The sequence below is a fragment of the Coregonus clupeaformis genome, unplaced genomic scaffold (genome assembly GCF_020615455.1).
Source record: "Coregonus clupeaformis isolate EN_2021a unplaced genomic scaffold, ASM2061545v1 scaf0010, whole genome shotgun sequence".
Lineage (NCBI taxonomy): Eukaryota > Metazoa > Chordata > Actinopteri > Salmoniformes > Salmonidae > Coregonus > Coregonus clupeaformis.
In genome coordinates, this window is record NW_025533465.1 from 866,457 (window position 1) to 886,292 (window position 19,836).

A 19,836-nucleotide genomic window follows, 5' to 3' on the forward strand; every position below is an offset into this window, starting at 1 on the left:
GCGTGCGTCTCTGGGTTTAGAAACTATGTGACAACAACACGTTTTTTGCGTCACCAAAATAGTAAATAGGGTCATGTGTTGCCATGACAATGTTCTTAATACGGAGGCTCACTCGGATTGTTTATGGAGCTAAAACGCGAAAGTCAAGCTAGCTAACAGGAGGCCAAGGTTTGCTGACGTGATAGCGCAAGCTAAAAACAAACTTGAAGCTGAAAGTCTCCCAATCGATTGCTAGTGTGCTAACTGCAGAGTATCAGCAGACAAACCAAAATGAGTCTGGATAAAGCAAAGCTATGCGATTCGTTACTAAATTGGGTAAGTTTTACAAAGTTAAATATGAATGCCAAGTTAGGTAACGTTAACTGGGATAGTTTGCTACCTCAGCTAGCCAGACTGAGTCGTCATCCAAAGCGACCTCTCGCTAGCAGTGAAATGTAGCTCAAACGTGGCGATATGAAATTAGGTGTTAACAATTAAACGTAGCTAGGCATTTGATCGTTAATAGTGCCTTTAACCAGCTCAAATAAAAAAAAACACAATTAGCTAGCTGTCACTATGAAATAAAGTTAGATAACTCTGTGCTAGCTAAATTGTTTTGGTGGTCTACTGTCCACATCAGACATTTTCTTCGTGGACAAGCTCCAAAGTTTCCAGCCAGCAACTGAGTTAGCCACTATCTAATTCAATCAGTACAAAGGTATAGCCAAGCCCCAGCAAGCCAAAGTCACTCTCCTAGCTTGCCTCAAGCTAACTTTCTCAACTCTACGATATGTACCATTGAGATGGTACATATCGTGTAGTTTAAAAACTCAGCCATGAACCCTCCAAATATAGGTTGTTTAGGCTATTTTAAAATTAGCTAGAAATGTGGAATGATCTCTTAACTTGCATTACAAACAACTTGCCAGCTAAGTAGCTAGCTGAGGTATATAATTTAGTGGTTAGCAAACACTTTAGCTGTAGTAATAAAATAAAGGGGAGTATATATATAAAAAACAGAAGTAAAATGGCTTTCCAGCACTTCTAGAAGCCACAGTCAATCAAATGTATTTTATAAAGCACTTTTTTTTTATCAACAGTTGTCAAAGTGATAGATACCCAGCTTAAAACACCAAATAGCAGGCAATTTGCCCCACGTGTTGGCAGTAGCATTTGCATTGGCAGTAGCAATGATTGTCATGTGAAGTAGAATAAATGAAGACTATTTTTTAAATAAAAATAATCACTAACAAATGTTCTTCTCATTCCTCATGTCCAACCGTTCCAGCTACAGACATTTCAGGTGCCCTCATGCACCAGCAAGCAGGACCTGACAAGCGGAGTGGCTATTGCACACGTTTTACACAGGATGTAAGGGCACAACCTGTTTTTTGTGTGTTTTGAGGTTGGTGATAGTGGTGGTGGGTTAACACAAATCACATTTTATTTGCCACGTGCGCCGAATATAACAGGTGTAGACATTACAGTGAAATGCTTACTTACAAGCCCATAACCAACAATGCAGTTGTTAAGGGTGGCAGGTAGCTTAGTGGTTAAGAGCGTTGTGCCAGTAATCGAAAGGTCGCTGGTTCTAATCCCCGAGCCGACTAGGTGAAAAATCTGTCGATGTGTCCTTGAGCAAGGCACTTAACCCTAATTGCTCCTGTAAGTCGCTCTGGATAAGAGCGTCTGCTAATTGACTAAAATGTAATGTAAATGTTAAGTAAAAAATAGATATGTTAAAAAATAAAGAGCAGCAGTAAAATATTTTAAAAAAAACATTTTTTAGTCATTTAGCAGACCCTCTTATCCAGAGCGACTTACAGTGAGTGCATACATTTTCATACTGTAACAGTAGGGAGGCTATATACAGGGGTTACCGGTACAGAGTCAATGTGCGGGGGCACTGGTTAGTCGAGGTAATTGTGGTAATATGTACATGTGGGTAGAGTTAAAGTGACTATGCATAAATAATAAACAGAGTAGCAGCAGCGTAAAAGAGGGGGTTGGGTTTGGGGTGGGGGGGCAATGCAAATAGTCCGGGTAGCCATGATTAGCTGTTCAGGAGTCTTATGGCTTGGAGGTAGAAGCTGTTAAGAAGCCTTTTGGACCTAGACTTGGCGCTTCGGTACCGCTTGCCGTGTGGTATCAGAGAGAACAGTCTATGACTAGGGTGGCTGGAGTCTTTGATAATTTATAGGGCCTTCCTCTGACACCTCCTTGTATAGAGGTCCTGGATAGCAGGAAGCTTGGCCCCAGTGATGTACTGGGCCGTACGCACTACCCTCTGTAGTGCCTTGCGGTCGGAGGCCGAGCAGTTCTCATACCAGGCGGTGATGCAACCAGTCAGGATGCTCTCGATGGTGCAGCTGTATAACTTTTTGAGGATCTGAGGACCCAAATCTTTTCAGTCTCCTGAGGGGGAATAGGCTTTGTCGTGCCCTCTTCATGACTGTCTTGGTGTGTTTGGACCATGATAGTTTGTTGGTGATGTGGACACCAAGGAACTTGACGCTCTCAACCTGTTCCACTACAGCCTCGTCGATGAGAATGGGGGCGTGCTCAGTCCTCTTTTTTTTTTCTTCCTGTAGTCCACAATCATCTCCTTTGTCTTGATCACGTTGAGGGAGAGGTTGTTATCCTGGCACCACACGGCCAGGTCTCTTACCTCCTCCCTATAGACTGTCTCATCATTGTCGGTGATCAGGCCTACCACTGTTGTGTCGTCGGCAAACTGAATGATGGTGTTGGAGTCGTGCCTGGCCATGCAGTCATGGGTGAACAGGGAGTACAGGAGGGGACTGAGCACGCACCCCTGAGGGGCCCCCGTGTTGAGGATCAGCGTGGCAGATGTGTTGTTACCTACCCTTACCACCTGGGGGCGGCCCGTCAGGAAGTCCAGGATGCAGTTGCAGAGGGAGGTGTTTAGTCCCAGGATCCTTAGCTTAGTGATGAGCTTTGAGGGCACTATGGTGTTGAAAGCTGAGCTGTAATCAATGAATAGCATTCTCATGTAGGTGTTCCTCTTGTCCAGGTGGGAAAGGGCAGTGTGGAGTGCAATAGAGATTGCATCATCTGTGGATCTGTTGGGGCGGTATGCAAATTGGAGTGGGTCTAGGGTTTCTGAGTTAATGGTGTTGATGTGAGCCATGAGCAGCCTTTCAAAGCACTCCATGGCTACAGACGTGAGTGCTACGGGTCGGTAGTCATTTAGGCAGGTTATCTTAGTGTTCTTGGGCACAGGGACTATGGTGGTCTGCATGAAACATGTTGGTATTACAGACTCAGTCAGGGACATGTTGAAAATGTCAGTGAAGACACTTGCCAGTTGGTCAGCGCATGCTTGGAGTACACGTCCTAGTAATCCGTCTGGCCCTGCGGCCTTGTGAATGTTGACCTGCTTAAAAGTCTCACTCACATCGGCTATGGAGAGCGTGATCACATAGTCATCCGGAACAGCTGATGCGCTCATGCATGCTTCAGTGTTGCTTGCCTCGAAGCAAGCATAGAAGTGATTTAGCTTGTCTGGTAGGCTTGTGTCACTGGGCAGCTCATGGCTGTGCTTCCCTTTTGTAGTCTGTAATAGTTTTCAAGCCCTGCCACATCCAACGAGCGTCAGAGCCGGTGTAGTACGATTCAATCTTAGTCTGGCTCTTTGCCTGTTTGATGGTTCGTCTGAGGGCATAGCAGGATTTTTTATACGTGTCCGGGTTAGAGTCCCGATTCTTGAAAGCGACAGCTCTACCCTTTAGCTCAGTGCGGATTTTGCTAGTCGGAACTAGGAAACTCAGAAATGTCCGACTTGCTGATCCGTTGAACGCGGCACGTGTTTTACTGCAACCAGTTAGCAAGTTGGACATTTCAGAATTTCCTAGTTCCGACTAGCATGTGAACGCGGCAAAAGGTCCTTACTTGTAGAACCCATTACCCTGTCACAGTGTCAATTGGCAATAGTACGAGATTTGTGGAGTCCATTCAATCCCAGTCATTATCAATTCCCAGACTGTTTTGCTTGTTAGTTACACACTGACATTTTGATTTCGGCCTTCAGTTAACTACTTTGAATAGAGCCTGATCAGAGCAAATTCAATCATCTATTCAAAAGCCTTTTTGTAAAGTTAGCGGATGGGCTGTTAGTCTGTTTTATTTATATTCCTATGCTTGATAGGGAATAGGTCTACATTTCTCAAGGCCTGGGTCTGGCAGATTGTGCCTAGGTGTGATTTTGTGCAAAGGCTTGTCCATTTTAGGGACTGTCTGTCCAAGCCAAATGACCTTCATACTTCATCTGCTGTAGTATATGTGTGCCTTTCTGTCCACACACACCACACCACACAGAAATGTATCTGTTTTTGTGTCAAACTGGAAACAAGCAGTGTTTTTATCTGAAGGTTAGTTGAATTGGGTAATGGCAATTCTATGATGCCTGTCTTTATATGATAACTCCATATCTGGCCTCAAGCAAGTTTCCAATGATGGCTTGCTTGTTGTGACATTCATTGAGAGTATGACATTAGGGAGTTTGCATTTTCCAGTTTAGAAATACTCTGGCCTGTGGCTTCCTGTGTATTGTATGTCCCTAGAATATGTCTTGTTAAGTGTTTCATCTCGTCAACAGAGACCCCTCCTGGTTTAATGAGGCATGGCTGGGCAGGATCAAGGAGGAGAGTGGGGCCAACTGGCGCCTCAAGGTGCAGTATGAGACAGAAAGATATGACACAGTGCCTCAAGGTTGTCACCTAGGCAACTTAGTGACCACTGGCCTCACTGTTAAAGATGGTGTATTTTCACCAAGGCAAAGATGCCTTTATTCTCCAGCTCAGATTTATTTCATGTTCCTCCAGGTCAGCAACCTGAAGAAGATTCTTCAGAGCATGCTTGAGTACTACCATGATGTGAGTAAAGGCTTTTCCTCATTGATGATCAGAAGGAAGGGATGGATGGTATATGCACAGTTCCTGCATTTCTTTTATGAGCTCAATCTCCTCCAGAAGTTCCTCAGTGTTTCCACCTATCTTAGTCCATTTGAAATGTCATTGCTATATGCATATATTTTCTCACAATCCCCCATTGTCTCCATCCCTCCATGAACAGGTGCTTGGCCACCAGGTAGCAGACAAGCACCTGCCAGACATCAATCTGATTGGGGAGTTTGGAGATGTGACTGATCTTGGCAAGCTGGTTCAGCTGGTGCTTGGCTGTGCTGTCAGCTGTGAGAAGAAGCAAGGTGAGCTAGCTGGGATAGAGGAGGCCCTGCTGGGTAACAGGAAGCCACCTATGGAGAAAACGCAGGATTAACTGGAGTTAAATCATAACAAATGAAAACGAATGTCTGTAGTTAGCCACGGGTTAATGCAATGACCTGATTGTCACATGAGTTGATAAACTGAGCATTCACTGGTTCGTTCCTACAAAGCCCCAACCATGTACTGTATACAGATGATGATAAAACAGAGTTTTAAAAGACAATGTGGTCCTCAGAGGAACAAGCTAGTGGGTCTGATATGTGAATGCAGGAGAAACCGTTGCACTGTGTGTAAAGCAGTGTGTTTGAGTGTCTGGCTGTCAGACGTGGACGTGATATTCAGTGGACTCTTCCTGTATGATGATTTTTCTCCTAGAGCAAATCCAGCAGATTATGACCCTGGAGGAGTCCGTCCAGCACGTCGTCATGACAGCCATACAGGAGGTGAGTGGTCAGAGCCTTTTGGACATTTTCCTTTTGTAGATCGGTCTGTCCTCTTGTGAGATTGCACCTAAAAGCACAATTCATTGCTCCCTGAAACTTTTTGATATTTAACAGAAATATACACTATAAAACAGGCAATAGCTCACTTATTGTCCTGCTTACCTCTATATTGACAATGGGTTTCACCATGTGATCTGTCTTTCTGGAGTTTGAACCAGCCAATGACTGTATTTTGTTGTTGTGGTGTAGCTCCTAGCTAAAGAGCCAACTGTTCCAGGAAGTCCTGAGACCTATGGGGACTTTGACTACCAGGTGGGACCCGCTCTCTTTTTACCCTGCTGCTCTGAATACATGGAACTTTCACTCCCCTGCAAGTTGGTTTTGTTTCTATTCTTCAATTGCCATCTCATTTACATGTCTTTTGTGGTCTCTCTCTCTCTCTCTCTCCCCCCTTTTGTGTTCTCTACCTCCCTCTGTGCTGTCTATAACCTCCCTTGTGCCTCTCTCTGTGTCCCCAGTCCAGGAAGTATTATTTTCTCAGCGAGGAGGTGGAAGCGAAGGAGGATCTGGGCCAGCGCTGTCGGGACCTGGAGCACCAGGTGGGCAGAGAGGACTGTTTGTTAGTTAGCATGTGGAGTGTGTAACTGCAGCTCTTTGCCATGAGTGAATTGATCCTATTTATTCGCTTGCCTAAGGATTGTTGTCCAGTCTGACTGATTCCTCCTGATGGTTTGTTGTGTAAACGGTGCATAGAGAGTCGTAGAGGACTCTTCTTTGTATCTGTCCCATTATGGCTTCTGTGAGCGCACGGGCAGCACCATTGAGGCCAACTCCATTTTGAAGAGTGGAGGCTGGTGGGAGGAACTATAGGAGGATGGGCTCATTGTAATGTCTGTTATGGAATAAAAGGAACAGAGTCAAACATGTGGTTTCCATATGTTTGTGTTTGATACCGTTCCATTTATTCCATTACAATGAGCCTGTCCTCCTATACCTCCTCCCACCAGCCTCCACTGATTTTGAAGTAGTCCATTTTCTTCTACTATTTCTATGAGTTAGTAAACAAACTGAGCGGGTGCATACTGCCACCTGGAGTGTGTTGTTTGAACAGGTATAAAGCTAAGATTGGCGATGTACTGCCACCTGCAGTTATGGAATGTTTGCTCACGAATATGATTCATTGGCTGATCCCTCCTGATGTCCTGGATGGAATTATGTGATCCTTCCTTAACCCATAGGAAGTCCCACCTAGTTGACTACTTCAAAATTGTGAAAGTTCTCAATGGCACTGTACATGCTAAAATGGCCTTTTGGGTACTAGAGTCCTCTATTATTCTCTATGAAACGGTGCTAACTGTGCTACTAATGCTGCCTCTGATTAGGAAATGTCATTGGGTACATATACTTAAGTCATTGATCCCCAATAATTACGTTGCATTTAGCTTAGTATTTAGGATTTGAAGGCAATTACCACTGTGTTATGCATTCAGCACATTTCTTAATATGTTAACATATTCTTCACATTAAGAATTTCTCAGTAGTTTTTGTAGTTCTTTACTTTCTCCCTGGTATGATGCTAAAGCAAGCCATTTGTCCTTAAAGTTCAGTGTAGGGTTTTGCTGTGCTCAAACTGGAAAGATGTCCAACGGGTAAGTAATAGACGCCCCCTTTTTAATATTGGAATGCCCGCTTGCCTAAACCACAAACATAGTCAGGGTGGACGTTTTACCCTAAACCACCAAACAACATTCTTGTCCATGTATGGTAACCCCAAGGATAGTTCCTCTTTCTCTCATCAAGCCTCACTAGCTTGAATCCTTAATCAACATCCCTTTCTGAACCCACTCTCCAGTCTCCCCACTTTGTAACAGTTAGTCAGACTGTCTCAGACCTCTGTTTTTCTAGTAATCTCTGTCATGAGCGCCTGGTTGTGACCTGGAGGGGTAATGCTAACAACTGCTCCATTGAGAAAGTGGCCCACCCAACTGAGAACTTAGCAGACCAGCTGACTAACTGTGCTTTGATGTTTGTGCATGTGAAGTTACCACCAAACCCTCATAAAAAAACATTGCATGTGTTGCAAGAAATGTACAGTGTCTGTTGCTGGATATGCGAGTGTGGCTCTTTTCTTTGCCACTTGTGGAGTGTCTTTTTTGTGTTCAGCATTTTCATGAGTAAATGAGAGGTTTTTGTTTTTTTTGGCCGGTGTTCGGCATTTTGAAGAATGTGTATTTTTTAAAATTTGTGCTCCGCACTTTCTATGTCTCAATGTGTGACTGTTTGTTCGTTTGTCTCTAGGTCTCCTCCCTCTCTAGCCTTGGTTACATGCCATGTGTGACTGGTTCTCTCTCTGTGCCCTCTCCACCCCTGACTATATCTGTGTGTGTTTGATCCTCAGTTGGCAGCCGTCCTGGAGGAGAAGTCTTCCCTGCAGGTGGAGACACATTCCCTTAGGGAGAAGCTCAGCCGCTGTGAGCCACAGGACGCTTCCACCACCATCACTGGCAAGAAGCTGCTGCTGCTACAGAGCCAGATGGAGCAGCTACAGGAGGAGAACTACAGGTCAGAGTCATGCCCTCAACACAGACCTCCAGACTAAATACATTCTACTCTGTACCTGTACTCTTTTGATACAATGAATTGATCATTTTCTATTTGCCCCCTGTTTGTGACACAGACTAGAGAACAGCCGAGATGACATGCGTGTGCGAGGGGAGATTCTGGAGCGTGAGGTTTTGGACATCACTCACCGCAACGAGGAGCTGACCAGCCTCGCCCAGGAGGCCCAGACCCTCAAAGATGAGATGGACATCCTCCGGTGAGCCCAGGGGGAGAGCAGCCTCTCAGTAGTCTGTTGCCTCCTATCCTTCTCTCCTTCCCTTTCCTCTTGCCCCACCCTCAAAACGGCTTCCCCATCTCACCCTCTCTCCTCCCACAGGCACTCGTCTGACCGGGTGAGCCGGCTGGAGGCACTGGTGGAGATGTACAAGCGTAAGCTGGAGGACCTGGGGGACCTGCGCAGACAGGTGCGTCTGCTGGAGGAGCGCAACACTGTCTACATGCAGCGCACATGCGAGCTGGAGGAGGAGCTACGCAGGGCCAACTCAGTCCGCACCCAGCTGGACACATACAAGAGACAGGTGGGCAGAGATGGCAGGGGAGAGGGCTAGAGAATGGGGGAGGGTTAACAAAGGTGTGGAGATGGATGTGTGTATGACATAGGATGCTATGAACTCTCTTCAGACCCTGAATGTGTTTGACTCCCTGCTGTCAGGTCCATGAGCTTCACACCAAGCATTCGTCAGAGGCACTGAAGGCTGAGAAGTGGCAGTTTGAGTACAATAACCTTCACGACAAGTATGATGCCCTGCTCAAGGAGAAAGAGGTGAGAGAGAGGACCTGAGACAACTCCCCTCCAGACAAAGATGTGTTACTTACAAGGGCATGTCGTCAAAGTGGATATGGATTTAAAATCTGTGAAATTCTGAGGCGGTCACTTTGAACACTTCTAGTAGTATCACATTGAGTGCAGTCTAATCTAATGTTATCCCAATGTGTTTTCCAGCGTTTGATCTCAGAGCGAGACACACTGCGGGAAACCAATGATGAGCTCAGGTGTGCACAGGTCCAACAGAAGGGCCTCAATCAACCAGGTGAGTCCATTGAACACAACTAACATCCTGAATCCTCAGTTTTTCTAAATAACAAGATGGTGCAGGGGGGTTGTTTGTCCTTTTGTGGCAGTTGATAAGACTACTGTCAAAACAAATGTGATATATTTTCTCCTGACATCTTGGCTCTCTCTCTCCCATTCAGGTGGATTATGTGAGGACTCTGGCACATTGGGAAACCTGGCCTCTGAGATGATGCCCACAGAGTTCAAGTATGTGAGTGTGTGTACACGTGAACGTGATCGCTTCATCTGTTATGTGTTATCTATCTGACCTATCAATAGACATACAGTGGTTCAGAATTCAATTGCTCATCAATGTGCCTCATATTAATTTTCAACTGTAGGCTTGGGTGGTATACCGTATACCGGGGTATTTAGAAATGCAGACAGTAGGATTTTTTTTATACCATCCAAATAATTTTTTTAACTAAAATTCAGTTGAGCCAGTCACATGGTATATTTGTCTACAAAGAGCATGTGGAGCAAACTGAAGTGTTGTGACGACCACTGTTGAGCAGCACAAGAGAGGTGATCAAGTTACACTTGAAATTCACTTCTAATGTTTGCCAGCTGAAAATCTTAGATGTAAGTTAACTATCTCTGTGCCAAATACATTTTCTCCAGCGCATGGCTCCAGCTATGCATTTGGTTTGCTAACTTGCTAGCTATAGGTGGTTAGCTTGCAAGATCACGCTTCTTGGTTACAGCATAGACAATCAATTCCCTCCTGGATCAAGTGTGAGTAGCCTTTTGAAATGGTTGTTTATCCCTATGAGCTGGGTTCTGTCTTTGCATTTAGTTTATGTTCGCTTGCGCTTGTTAGCATTTAGCTAGTGTCCGCTATGGGAATTTGTTAGCATTTGTAAGCGTTTGGACAGAAATTATGCCCTTTGTGTGGACTGCCGTTAATACCGTAAACCCGGTATGGTTCAGGAACTATCTGGATACCGCCCAACCCTAGTGTTCAGCTGTGACAAATGGCAAAGATCTTATTCCTCAGCCACACTCTATTTTTAGAACCAGAATGTGCCCTTGGCTCCATGAATAGAATGGCTCCCAGTCAGATGGCACTGCTGTTAAATTGGCTGAGGCGGAGTTGAATAGTTATTTTGGTGTGTAGTGTACAGACCTTTGCCTCTCTGCCCCACTTCCCTGCCTTCTCTCTGTGACCCCATCCCTTCTGCTTCCTCCACAGGGAGACAGTGGTGCGCCTGCAGAGTGAGAACAAGATGCTGTGTGTCCAGGAGGAGAGCTACAGACAGAGACTGGTGGAGGTACAGGGTCAGCTGGAGGAGTCTCAACGCAGCCAGAACACCCTGGAGACACAAAACAGGTGTGTGTGTAGCCATGCGTAAAAAAATTATAATCATCTATACGAATACCACTGCATCTCATCCACAAAAGTAAAATGAAGTGTTTTTAGTTCTGCACATTGTGATTTGAATGTATGTATCAAGGTCAATCAGTGCCAATATTAGTCACAGTATATATTGCCAGAGTTTCTGTTTGAGTTTCACATTTGGCTAAAAGGAGGAGTGATCTAGCTAAATGTCAGCTCACCCTCTGGTCTGTGTGTTGAGTTGTGTTGTGTTGTGTGGGCCGGAGCGGAGGATGGACAGCAATGGGCCAGATTGTCCCCCAGCTGTCCGTACAGCGTGTGTGGGGGCTGTTTTTCTGAGTGGACCGTGTGTGACGATGGGTCCAGAGTGTGGGAGGCAGGCAGGCATCTTCAGCAGGAGGAGGAGGAGGAGGAGAGCGTCCTGATCTGTGGAGTACGAGTATGGCTGAAGTGGCTCAATCTTCCCCTAATTAACCACAACACACAGAGAGGAGAGGGGAGTGGGTGGGCGGGACACTGCTAGAATGGATTAATGCAGCGGTTGATGTGACCTTGTATGCATCGCCAGCCTCTTCCACCCACTCACATCATAACCAGCTTAATGGTTTCTTCATTCTCTCTTCCCTTCCCCTGCTCTCCCTCCTACTTTTCTTATCCATTCCTCTCTTTGTTCCATCTCTCTCATCTCTCCAGGTTGAACCAGCAGCAGATCTCTGAGCTGCGGTCCCAGGTGGAGGATCTCCAGAAGGCTCTTCAGGAGCAGGGCAGCAAGGCTGAGGATGTGAGTGGAGAGACAGACCCTCCTCCTCATTTACCCCTCCTCTCCTCCCCTAACATCCTCTTACTCCTGTTACCTTGTCCATACCAATCACTGAGTGGACCCAGTCTTCTCCAATCAAAGACGATAGTATACTGAAAATGTATAGGAATCAGGAATGGAAATGACCAATCTCTCTTAATCGGTTTACCATCTATGGGTCTTAATTCAAATATATATTTTGTTCTCTGTTTTTAATCATTTTAGGTAATTTGTAGTCATTATAATTGGAAAAAAGAGACCTAGACCTCAATATAGTCCTTGGCCCTTGAGGACTGTTGTAGAGTGTATCCTTCTCTCCCCTCCGTTGACTGCCTGCCTGTGACTGTGCTCTCTGAGATTTTGTGTGGGAACATTAACCCTTGTTTGCTGTGTTGATTCACCATTAACGCCTGCCCCTCTGTCTCTCTCTGCCTGCCCCCACCGACCGACATTCTGCCAATCAGGCCATCGTAAGTATGGCCCATCCCTGCCTGGGTTCTGATTTGACTTTGACTACTTCAATTGTGTATTATGCTTATTATTTGTGTCTGTCTGTCAGAAGTCTGTTTCTCAGTAGTTTGAGTGTTGACTTACTTTCTTCCTCCCTGTTCAGTCCTCCTTACTGAAGAAGAAGCTTGAGGAGCACCTGTGAGTACTATTATCACTGATGCTTGTACACTGCACCTGTGAAGGGAATATTATTATCGCTCTGTAGATTCTTGCACGTCCGGCTCCTCCATGCTTTTCCTCTGTCCTCCTGCCAGGGAGAAGCTCCATGAGGCCCACTCAGACCTGCAGAAGAAGAGAGAGGTCATTGATGACCTGGAGCCCAAAGCGGACGGCAACAGTAAGCAGCCTCTTATTTCCTGCCCTTGGGAGCAGTGCTATCAAATAGTATCAATCTAAGAGCACTCTCAAGCTCTGAAAATGCTGTTAATATTTCCTCTTCAACCTCCCTCCTGTCAGTGGCGAAGAAGATCGATGAGCTGCAGGAGATCCTGAAGAAGAAGGATGAGGACATGAAGCTGATGGAGGACCGCTACAAGCGCTATGTGGAGAAGGCCAGGACGGTCAGTCAACACTCTGCCTGACACTAAACTCATCTGTACAGCACAACAGTGCTTGGCTGCCATCTTAAATCTGAGTTGCCGATATCGTCAAAGATTGTCATGCACATCGTGACATACAGTGGGGGGAAAAAAGTATTTAGTCAGCCACCAATTGTGCAAGTTCTCCCACTTAAAAAGATGAGAGAGGCCTGTAATTTTCATCATAGGTACACGTCAACTATGACAGACAAATTGAGGAAAAAAATTCCTGAAAATCACATTGTAGGATTTTTAATGAATTTATTTGCAAATTATGGTGGAAAATAAGTATTTGGTCAATAACAAAAGTTTCTCAATACTTTCTTATATACCCTTTGTTGGCAATGACACAGGTCAAACATTTTCTGTAAGTCTTCACAAGGTTTTCACACACTGTTGCTGGTATTTTGGCCCATTCCTTCATGCAGATCTCCTCTAGAGCAGTGATGTTTTGGGGCTGTCGCTGGGCAACACGGACTTTCAACTCCCTCCAAAGATGTTCTATGGGGTTGAGATCTGGAGACTGGCTAGGCCACTCCAGGACCTTGAAATGCTTCTTACGAAGCCACTCCTTCGTTGCCCGGGCGGTGTGTTTGGGATCATTGTCATGCTGAAAGACCCAGCCACGTTTCATCTTCAATGCCCTTGCTGATGGAAGGAGGTTTTCCGTCAAAATCTCACGATACATGGCCCCATTCATTCTTTCCTTTACACGGATCAGTCGTCCTGGTCAATTTGCAGAAAAACAGCCCCAAAGCATGATGTTTCCACCCCCATGCTTCACAGTAGGTATGGTGTTCTTTGGATGCAACTCAGCATTCTTTGTCCTCCAAACACGACGAGTTGAGTTTTTACCAAAATGTTCTATTTTGGTTTCATCTGACCATATGACATTCTCCCAATCCTCTTCTGGATCATCCAAATGCACTCTAGCAAACTTCAGACGGGCCTGGACATGTACTGGCTTAAGCAGGGGGACACGTCTGGCACTGCAGGATTTGAGTCCCTGAAGGCGTAGTGTGTTACTGATGGTAGGCTTTGTTACTTTGGTCCCAGCTCTCTGCAGGTCATTCACTAGGTCCCCCCGTGTGGTTCTGGGCTTTTTGCTCACCGTTCTTGTGATCATTTTGACCCCACGGGGTGAGATCTTGCGTGGAGCCCCAGATCGAGGGAGATTATCAGTGGTCTTGTATGTCTTCCATTTCCTAATAATTGCTCCCACAGTTGATTTCTTCAAACCAAGCTGCTTACCTATTGCAGATTCAGTCTTCCCAGCCTGGTGCAGGTCTACAATTTTGTTTCTGGTGTCCTTTGACAGCTCTTTGGTCTTGGCCATAGTGGAGTTTGGAATGTGACTGTTTGAGGTTGTGGACAGGTGTCTTTTATACTGATAACAAGTTCAAACAGGTGCCATTAATACAGGTAACGAGTGGAGGACAGAGGAGCCTCTTAAAGAAGAAGTTACAGGTCTGTGAAAGCCAGATATCTTGCTTGTTTGTAGGTGACCAAATACTTATTTTCCACCATAATTTGCAAATAAATTCATTAAAAATCCTACAATGTGATTTTCTGGATTTTTTTTCCTCAATTTGTCTGTCATAGTTGACGTGTACCTATGATGAAAATTACAGGCCTCTCATCTTTTTAAGTGGGAGAACTTGCACAATTGGTGGCTGACTAAATACTTTTTTTCCCCACTGTAGCTGAGAAATTCCACACCAAGTAAATGTGTGTGTGTATGTGTTCATTGTGCAGGTGATCAAGACTCTGGACCCCAAGCAGCTGCCTCTGACTGTGTCCCCTGACCTCCAGGCCCTCAAGAACCAGTTGACTGAGAGAGACAGGAAGATCCAGCACCTGGAGGTAAGCGCCACCCTTCATTGACTGAGAGAATGCAGATGAGTGGTGCATTGTCTGACCCTCCATATGCATGAACAACTCCTCTGTGTGCAGCATGACTATGAGAAGAGCAGGTCCAGTCATGACCAGGAGGAGAAACTCATCATAAGTGCCTGGTACAACATGGTGAGTAAGCAAACCTCTGTCCGAATGTGCCTAATCTACATAGTAAATTATTAAAGCAGTTGGCATTATATGGTGCTACAATGCAAGCAGTGCAATGACTTGTATAATGGTCTTGGTTTTTCTGGTAGTAAGACATTTACCTTTCTTATGTCTCTATTCCTCTCTCCCAGGGTATGGCCCTGCATCAGAAGGTGGTGGGGGAGCGGTCGGGTCCGTCCAACCAGGCCCAGTCCTTTCTGGCCCAGCAGAGGCAGTCCACCCACGCCAGGAGAGGCCTCGCAGCCCGCCACCAGCCCAGATAAGACATATCCACCCTGGGGGAGGATGTGCTGAGGAGAGTGGAGATGAGGAATGTAAAGGAGGCAAGACATTGTCTATATCTGAGTGTTCATTTCTTCCACACTCCTACTCACTGCTCTGATGCCTTGACGTCTCCTCTGGGTGTTTTGTGAAGATTGCTGCTGCTGCCCCCTGCTGGTCATTCCTGGTACAGGATCTTCTGGAGCATCAGCGATGCAGAGCTACTTACTTACTGCACCTTCAAGTGCATTCAAAGCTGTTAGGACTCATTTGAACAAAGATGAGAGAAATGGGTCTAAATGAGAGCTGGAATGAAGGAACATGAAGTGGATAGAAAGAAGCTGAGCAACTAATCCTTTGTCATAGATTTCTTAGACAATGTTTTTAGCTATAATGTATTATGTTTTCTAAAGGTTTAGATTAGGACATTATGAGAATCAATGCTTTGGAAGGCCACAGTGATGACGAAGATGGAAAGGGATGATTTATGCTGTCAATAGGGTAGGGGTCTTTACCTTCCCCTCCTACTACTTTTATATATTTTCACCCTTATTGTCCGGTCCACTGTCAGGCTAAATAGATATTATCCTCTTACTGCGACTATGACATGGAAACACTAATAAGAGATGCCTATGAGTTGAGATCATGGTGAATTTGTACTATTTGTATTCATTTGTGCCCAAGTCATTTGGAGATTGTGGCTTGTGCTGTGTCTCCTGACAATTTTAAATGTACATGGTGAGAGAGACTGGTGAATCTGGATAATTTTTTTTGGGGTGGGGGGGGCGGTGCGGTGAACTCAATATACTTTTAAATGACTAAAACCAAATTCGAAACTGTAGAAATGATAATGGACCTACGTTCATATAGTTTCTTGACTGTGTCCAGCTCGCTAATAATCACCGAAATGAAAGCTAGACAGTCGGGGAGCATCAAATTCCAAAAACAATGGATGGAGGACAATTTTTTTGCACATTTTGATGGCGAGGAAATGTTGTTGAAGACCGACTGCGTCTCTGGGGAAAAATGAGTTTGTCACCCCTGATCTAGAAGAGCTCAATACCTCTACGATATAAAGGAACACATTTTCTCTGCACACATAGTCATGACCTCTTTTTATTTCTGTGAATGGGTTTAGACTTTTCTTTCATGCTGTATCATCTACTTGATTTGAAGAGCAGGAAGAATAGCTTTCTAGACATTTATTTTTGTTTTGTTCAAAATTAACCTCAGCATTTTATGTAGTTGTGTTAGTCTGTATAATAATGTGCAGCAAGGGTACACAGTGTACATAACATCACTTTTCCTCCCTTTTGATAATGGTTCAGTTCATTGCCTCGTGAGAAACTAGAAAAATGTCCCTGAATCTGTTAGGGTAACTACTTTTAAAGACTGCACTTTTGTATCAAATTCCTGCTAGGAGAGTTATGATGTTCACATGTAATGGCAGAAGTTCTGAAAGACTAGCAGATATGGTCCTCTTTTATGTCATGACCATTTTACTGGAAGTATTCGCACAGACTATTGAACAAGCTTTTGTTTCAAGCTGTAATATGGGAATTTAATCTTTGAATGATTGACTAGATTTTCTGATGGACTACATTTTGTGTATTTTTTACTTTTAATTTATCCCCTCTAAAGAGTGAAACTGGGTGTTTTAAAAATATAATTGATTGCACACACCACTTTAGACTGATGTGAATGTAGGAAACGCTGGTGCTTGTGAGAACCAGAATGTGGGGTTATTGATTCCCATTTAATTGATATGCGTGGGCAAACTGGCCTCACTGGATGTTGTCATTGTGTAATCCTGTAGGAAAATAAGGTTTCAAGCTAGCAATGGTATGTAGCTTTTCTCTCATTCTCAGCAGAAGCACTCAACTATAGATGCTTCTGTTCACTGACACTGGAACTTAACTAGCTAATGAACAGACAATGTGTACTCTTTAATGTCATCATTTTTTACAACTGACTATGTTAATTTTTACCTGACATTGTCTCAAGATGAACCTGTGAAGGACAGCACTATTGTTGAACACTACATCTATCTGATTACTTTGACAGTATCCGCTTAAACATGTAACTTCTCTTTGGTACCCAATCGGTCTCATATCAGAGAAACTGCTCTCTGACTTGTACCTAACCTTCTAAGTGTGTAACTACCTGTGCAATGTTATTTACCAGGCTATAAAACCACGACTGTGTGTACATTTAACTTCACTTAGTTTTTTACTCTTTAAGTAGATGTTTATTTGGTATTAAGTTAGGAAGTCAGACTTTTAATTTCAAAGTAGTGAATCAACATTCCAACTGAACTGCTATGTTCAAGCACTGAGATATGGCCTGCACAATTCAACCTGTCCTTTTTGTGACTGGAAATCCCCATTCACATATATATATTGGTAATGGACACTGTCCATTAGCAATATATTACAATGGGCATTTACCATCATAAATTGGACATGCAGGTACATTGCTGTGATGCCCAATCGTCGTTGAACTCAGGATGGTTCTCAGAGCTAGTTGTGCCTCGCTCTTTGGTGTTGATTTCAGCCTGTCAATTTGGTGATGGTAAATCACTGCTTAAATATATTGGAAATGGACAGGGTTCATTAGACACATGTTGCTAGTGCCAACATTTGCATTATGAAATGTTGGCACTGGCAATATATCATGTCTAATGGACACTGTCCATTGGCAATATATTGCAATGGTTTTGTGACAACACAATGCCATAGATGTCACAAGTTTTGAGGGAGCGTGCAATTGGCATGCTGACTGCAGGAATTACTTCCAGAGCTGTTGCCAGAGAATGTAATGTTAATTTCTCTACCATAAGCCACCTCCAATGTCGTTTTAAAGAATTTGGCAGTATATCAAACCGGCCTCAGAACCGCAGACAACGTGTATGGCTTCGTGTGGGAGAGCGGTTTGTTGATGTCAACATTGTGAACAGAGTGGTGGGGTTATGGTATGGGCAGACATAAGCTACAGACAACGAACACAATTGCATTTTCTCTATGGCAATTTGAATCCACTGAGATACCGTGACAAGATCCTGAGGCCCATTGTCGTGCCATTCATCCGCCGCCATCACCTCATGTTTCAGCATAATAATGCACGGCCCCACGTTGCAAGGATCTGTATACAATTCCTAGAAGCTGAAAATGTCCCAGTTCTTCCATGGCCTGCATACTCACCAGACATGTCACCCATTGAGCATGTTTGGATGCTCTGGGTCGACGCATACGACAGCGTGTTCCAGTTCCCACCAATATCCAGCAACTTCACACAACATGTCCATTAGCAATATACAGTATGAGTCAGTGTTTCCTCTCCCTCACTCTTAAGTGGTAATTTCAGTCTGTTTATTTTGTGATGGTAAATCCCTGTTCAAATATATTGGCAATGGACACTGTCCAATTGCAGTATAACATGTTGACACTGGCAATATATCATATGTGTAATGGACACTGTCCATTAGCAATATATTACAATGGCCATTTACCATCACTAATTGGACATGCTGTTACATTGCTGAAATGCCCAATTGTCTGGCTTGTTGAACTCGGGAGGGCCTAGCAGTGATAGTGATTCCTCTCACTCGCTCGTTGGTGTTGATTTCATCCTGTCAATTTGGTGATGGTAAATCACTGCTTAAATATATTGGAAAAGGACAGTGTCTGTTAGACATACGATATATTGCCATTGCCAACATTTGCAGTATGAAATGTTGGCACTGGCAATATACACTACATTACCAAAAGGGGCTTAGCCCAAACCAGTCAAGCACTTTTTTTTTGTTGATGTAATCTAGTCTTATCATTATGACTAAAATATACAGTGGGGAGAACAAGTATTTGATACACTGCCGATTTTGCAGGTTTTCCTACTTACAAAGCATGTAGAGGTCTGTAAACTTCAACTGTGAGAGACGGAATCTAAAACAAAAATCCACAAAATCACATTGTATGATTTTTAAGTAATTAATTTGCATTTTATTGCATGACATAATTATTTGATCACCTACCAACCAGTAAGAATTCCAGCTCTCACAGACCTGTTAGTTTTTCTTTAAGAAGCCATCCTGTTCTCCACTCATTACCTGTATTAACTGCACCTGTTTGAACTCGTTACCTGTATAAAAGACACCTGTCCACACAATCAAACAGACTCCAACCTCTCCACAATGGCAAGACCAGAGAGCTGTGTAAGGACATCAGGGATAAAATTGTAGACCTGCACAAGGCTGGGATGGGCTACAGGATAATAGGCAAGCAGCTTGGTGAGAAGGCAACAACTGTTGGCGCAATTATTAGAAAATGGAAGAAGTTCAAGATGACGGTCAATCACCCTTGGTCTGGGGCTCCATGCAAGATCTCACCTTGTGGGGCATCCATGATCATGAGCAAGGTGAGGGATCAGCCCAGAACTACACGGCAGGACCTGGTCAATGACCTGAAGAGAGCTGGGACCACAGTCTCAAAGAAAACCATTAGTAACACACTATGCCGTCATGGATTAAAATCCTGCAGCGCACGCAAGGTCCCCCTGCTCAAGCCAGCGCATGTCCAGGCCCGTCTGAAGTTTGCCAATGATCATCTGGATGATCCAGAGGAGGAATGGGAGAAGGTCATGTGGTCTGATGAGACAAAAATAGAGCTTTTTGGTCTAAACTCCACTTGTATGATCTCTGTAATTGCAAACAAAGGTTTCTGTACCAAATATTAAGTTCTGCTTTTCTGATGTATCAAATACTTATGTCATGCAATAAAATGCAAATTAATTACTTTAAAATCATACAATGTGATTTTCTGGATTTTTGTTTTAGATTCTGTCTCACAGTTGAAGTGTACCTATGATAAAAATGACAGACCTCTACATGCTTTGTAAGTAGGAAAACCTGCAAAATCGGCAGTGTATCAAATACTTGTTCTCCCCACT

General features: G+C 44.2%; 1 protein-coding gene across 3 annotated transcripts; it reads left to right on the forward strand.

The window, feature by feature from the left end:
* Positions 1–118: 118 nt before the first annotated feature.
* LOC121551027 (protein Hook homolog 2) lies at positions 119–17,107 on the forward strand. 3 transcript variants are annotated; one of them, XM_041863550.2, is made up of 23 exons: positions 119–315; positions 1,268–1,350; positions 4,598–4,670; positions 4,824–4,874; positions 5,074–5,206; positions 5,601–5,668; positions 5,918–5,980; positions 6,187–6,267; positions 8,067–8,230; positions 8,346–8,486; positions 8,607–8,808; positions 8,943–9,053; positions 9,234–9,321; positions 9,485–9,551; positions 10,537–10,674; positions 11,374–11,461; positions 11,944–11,949; positions 12,093–12,127; positions 12,244–12,326; positions 12,446–12,549; positions 14,323–14,430; positions 14,521–14,592; positions 14,763–17,107. In XM_041863550.2, exons 1-23 carry the CDS (start codon positions 271–273, stop codon positions 14,892–14,894), a joined length of 2,136 nt encoding a protein of 711 aa, XP_041719484.1. In that variant the 5' UTR covers positions 119–270; the 3' UTR covers positions 14,895–17,107. The 3 variants fall into 3 exon arrangements, with proteins under 3 accessions (XP_041719484.1, XP_041719485.1, XP_041719486.1); XM_041863551.2 differs by lacking the exon at positions 11,944–11,949; XM_041863552.2 differs by lacking the exon at positions 1,268–1,350.
* The last annotated feature ends 2,729 nt before the right edge of the window (positions 17,108–19,836 follow it).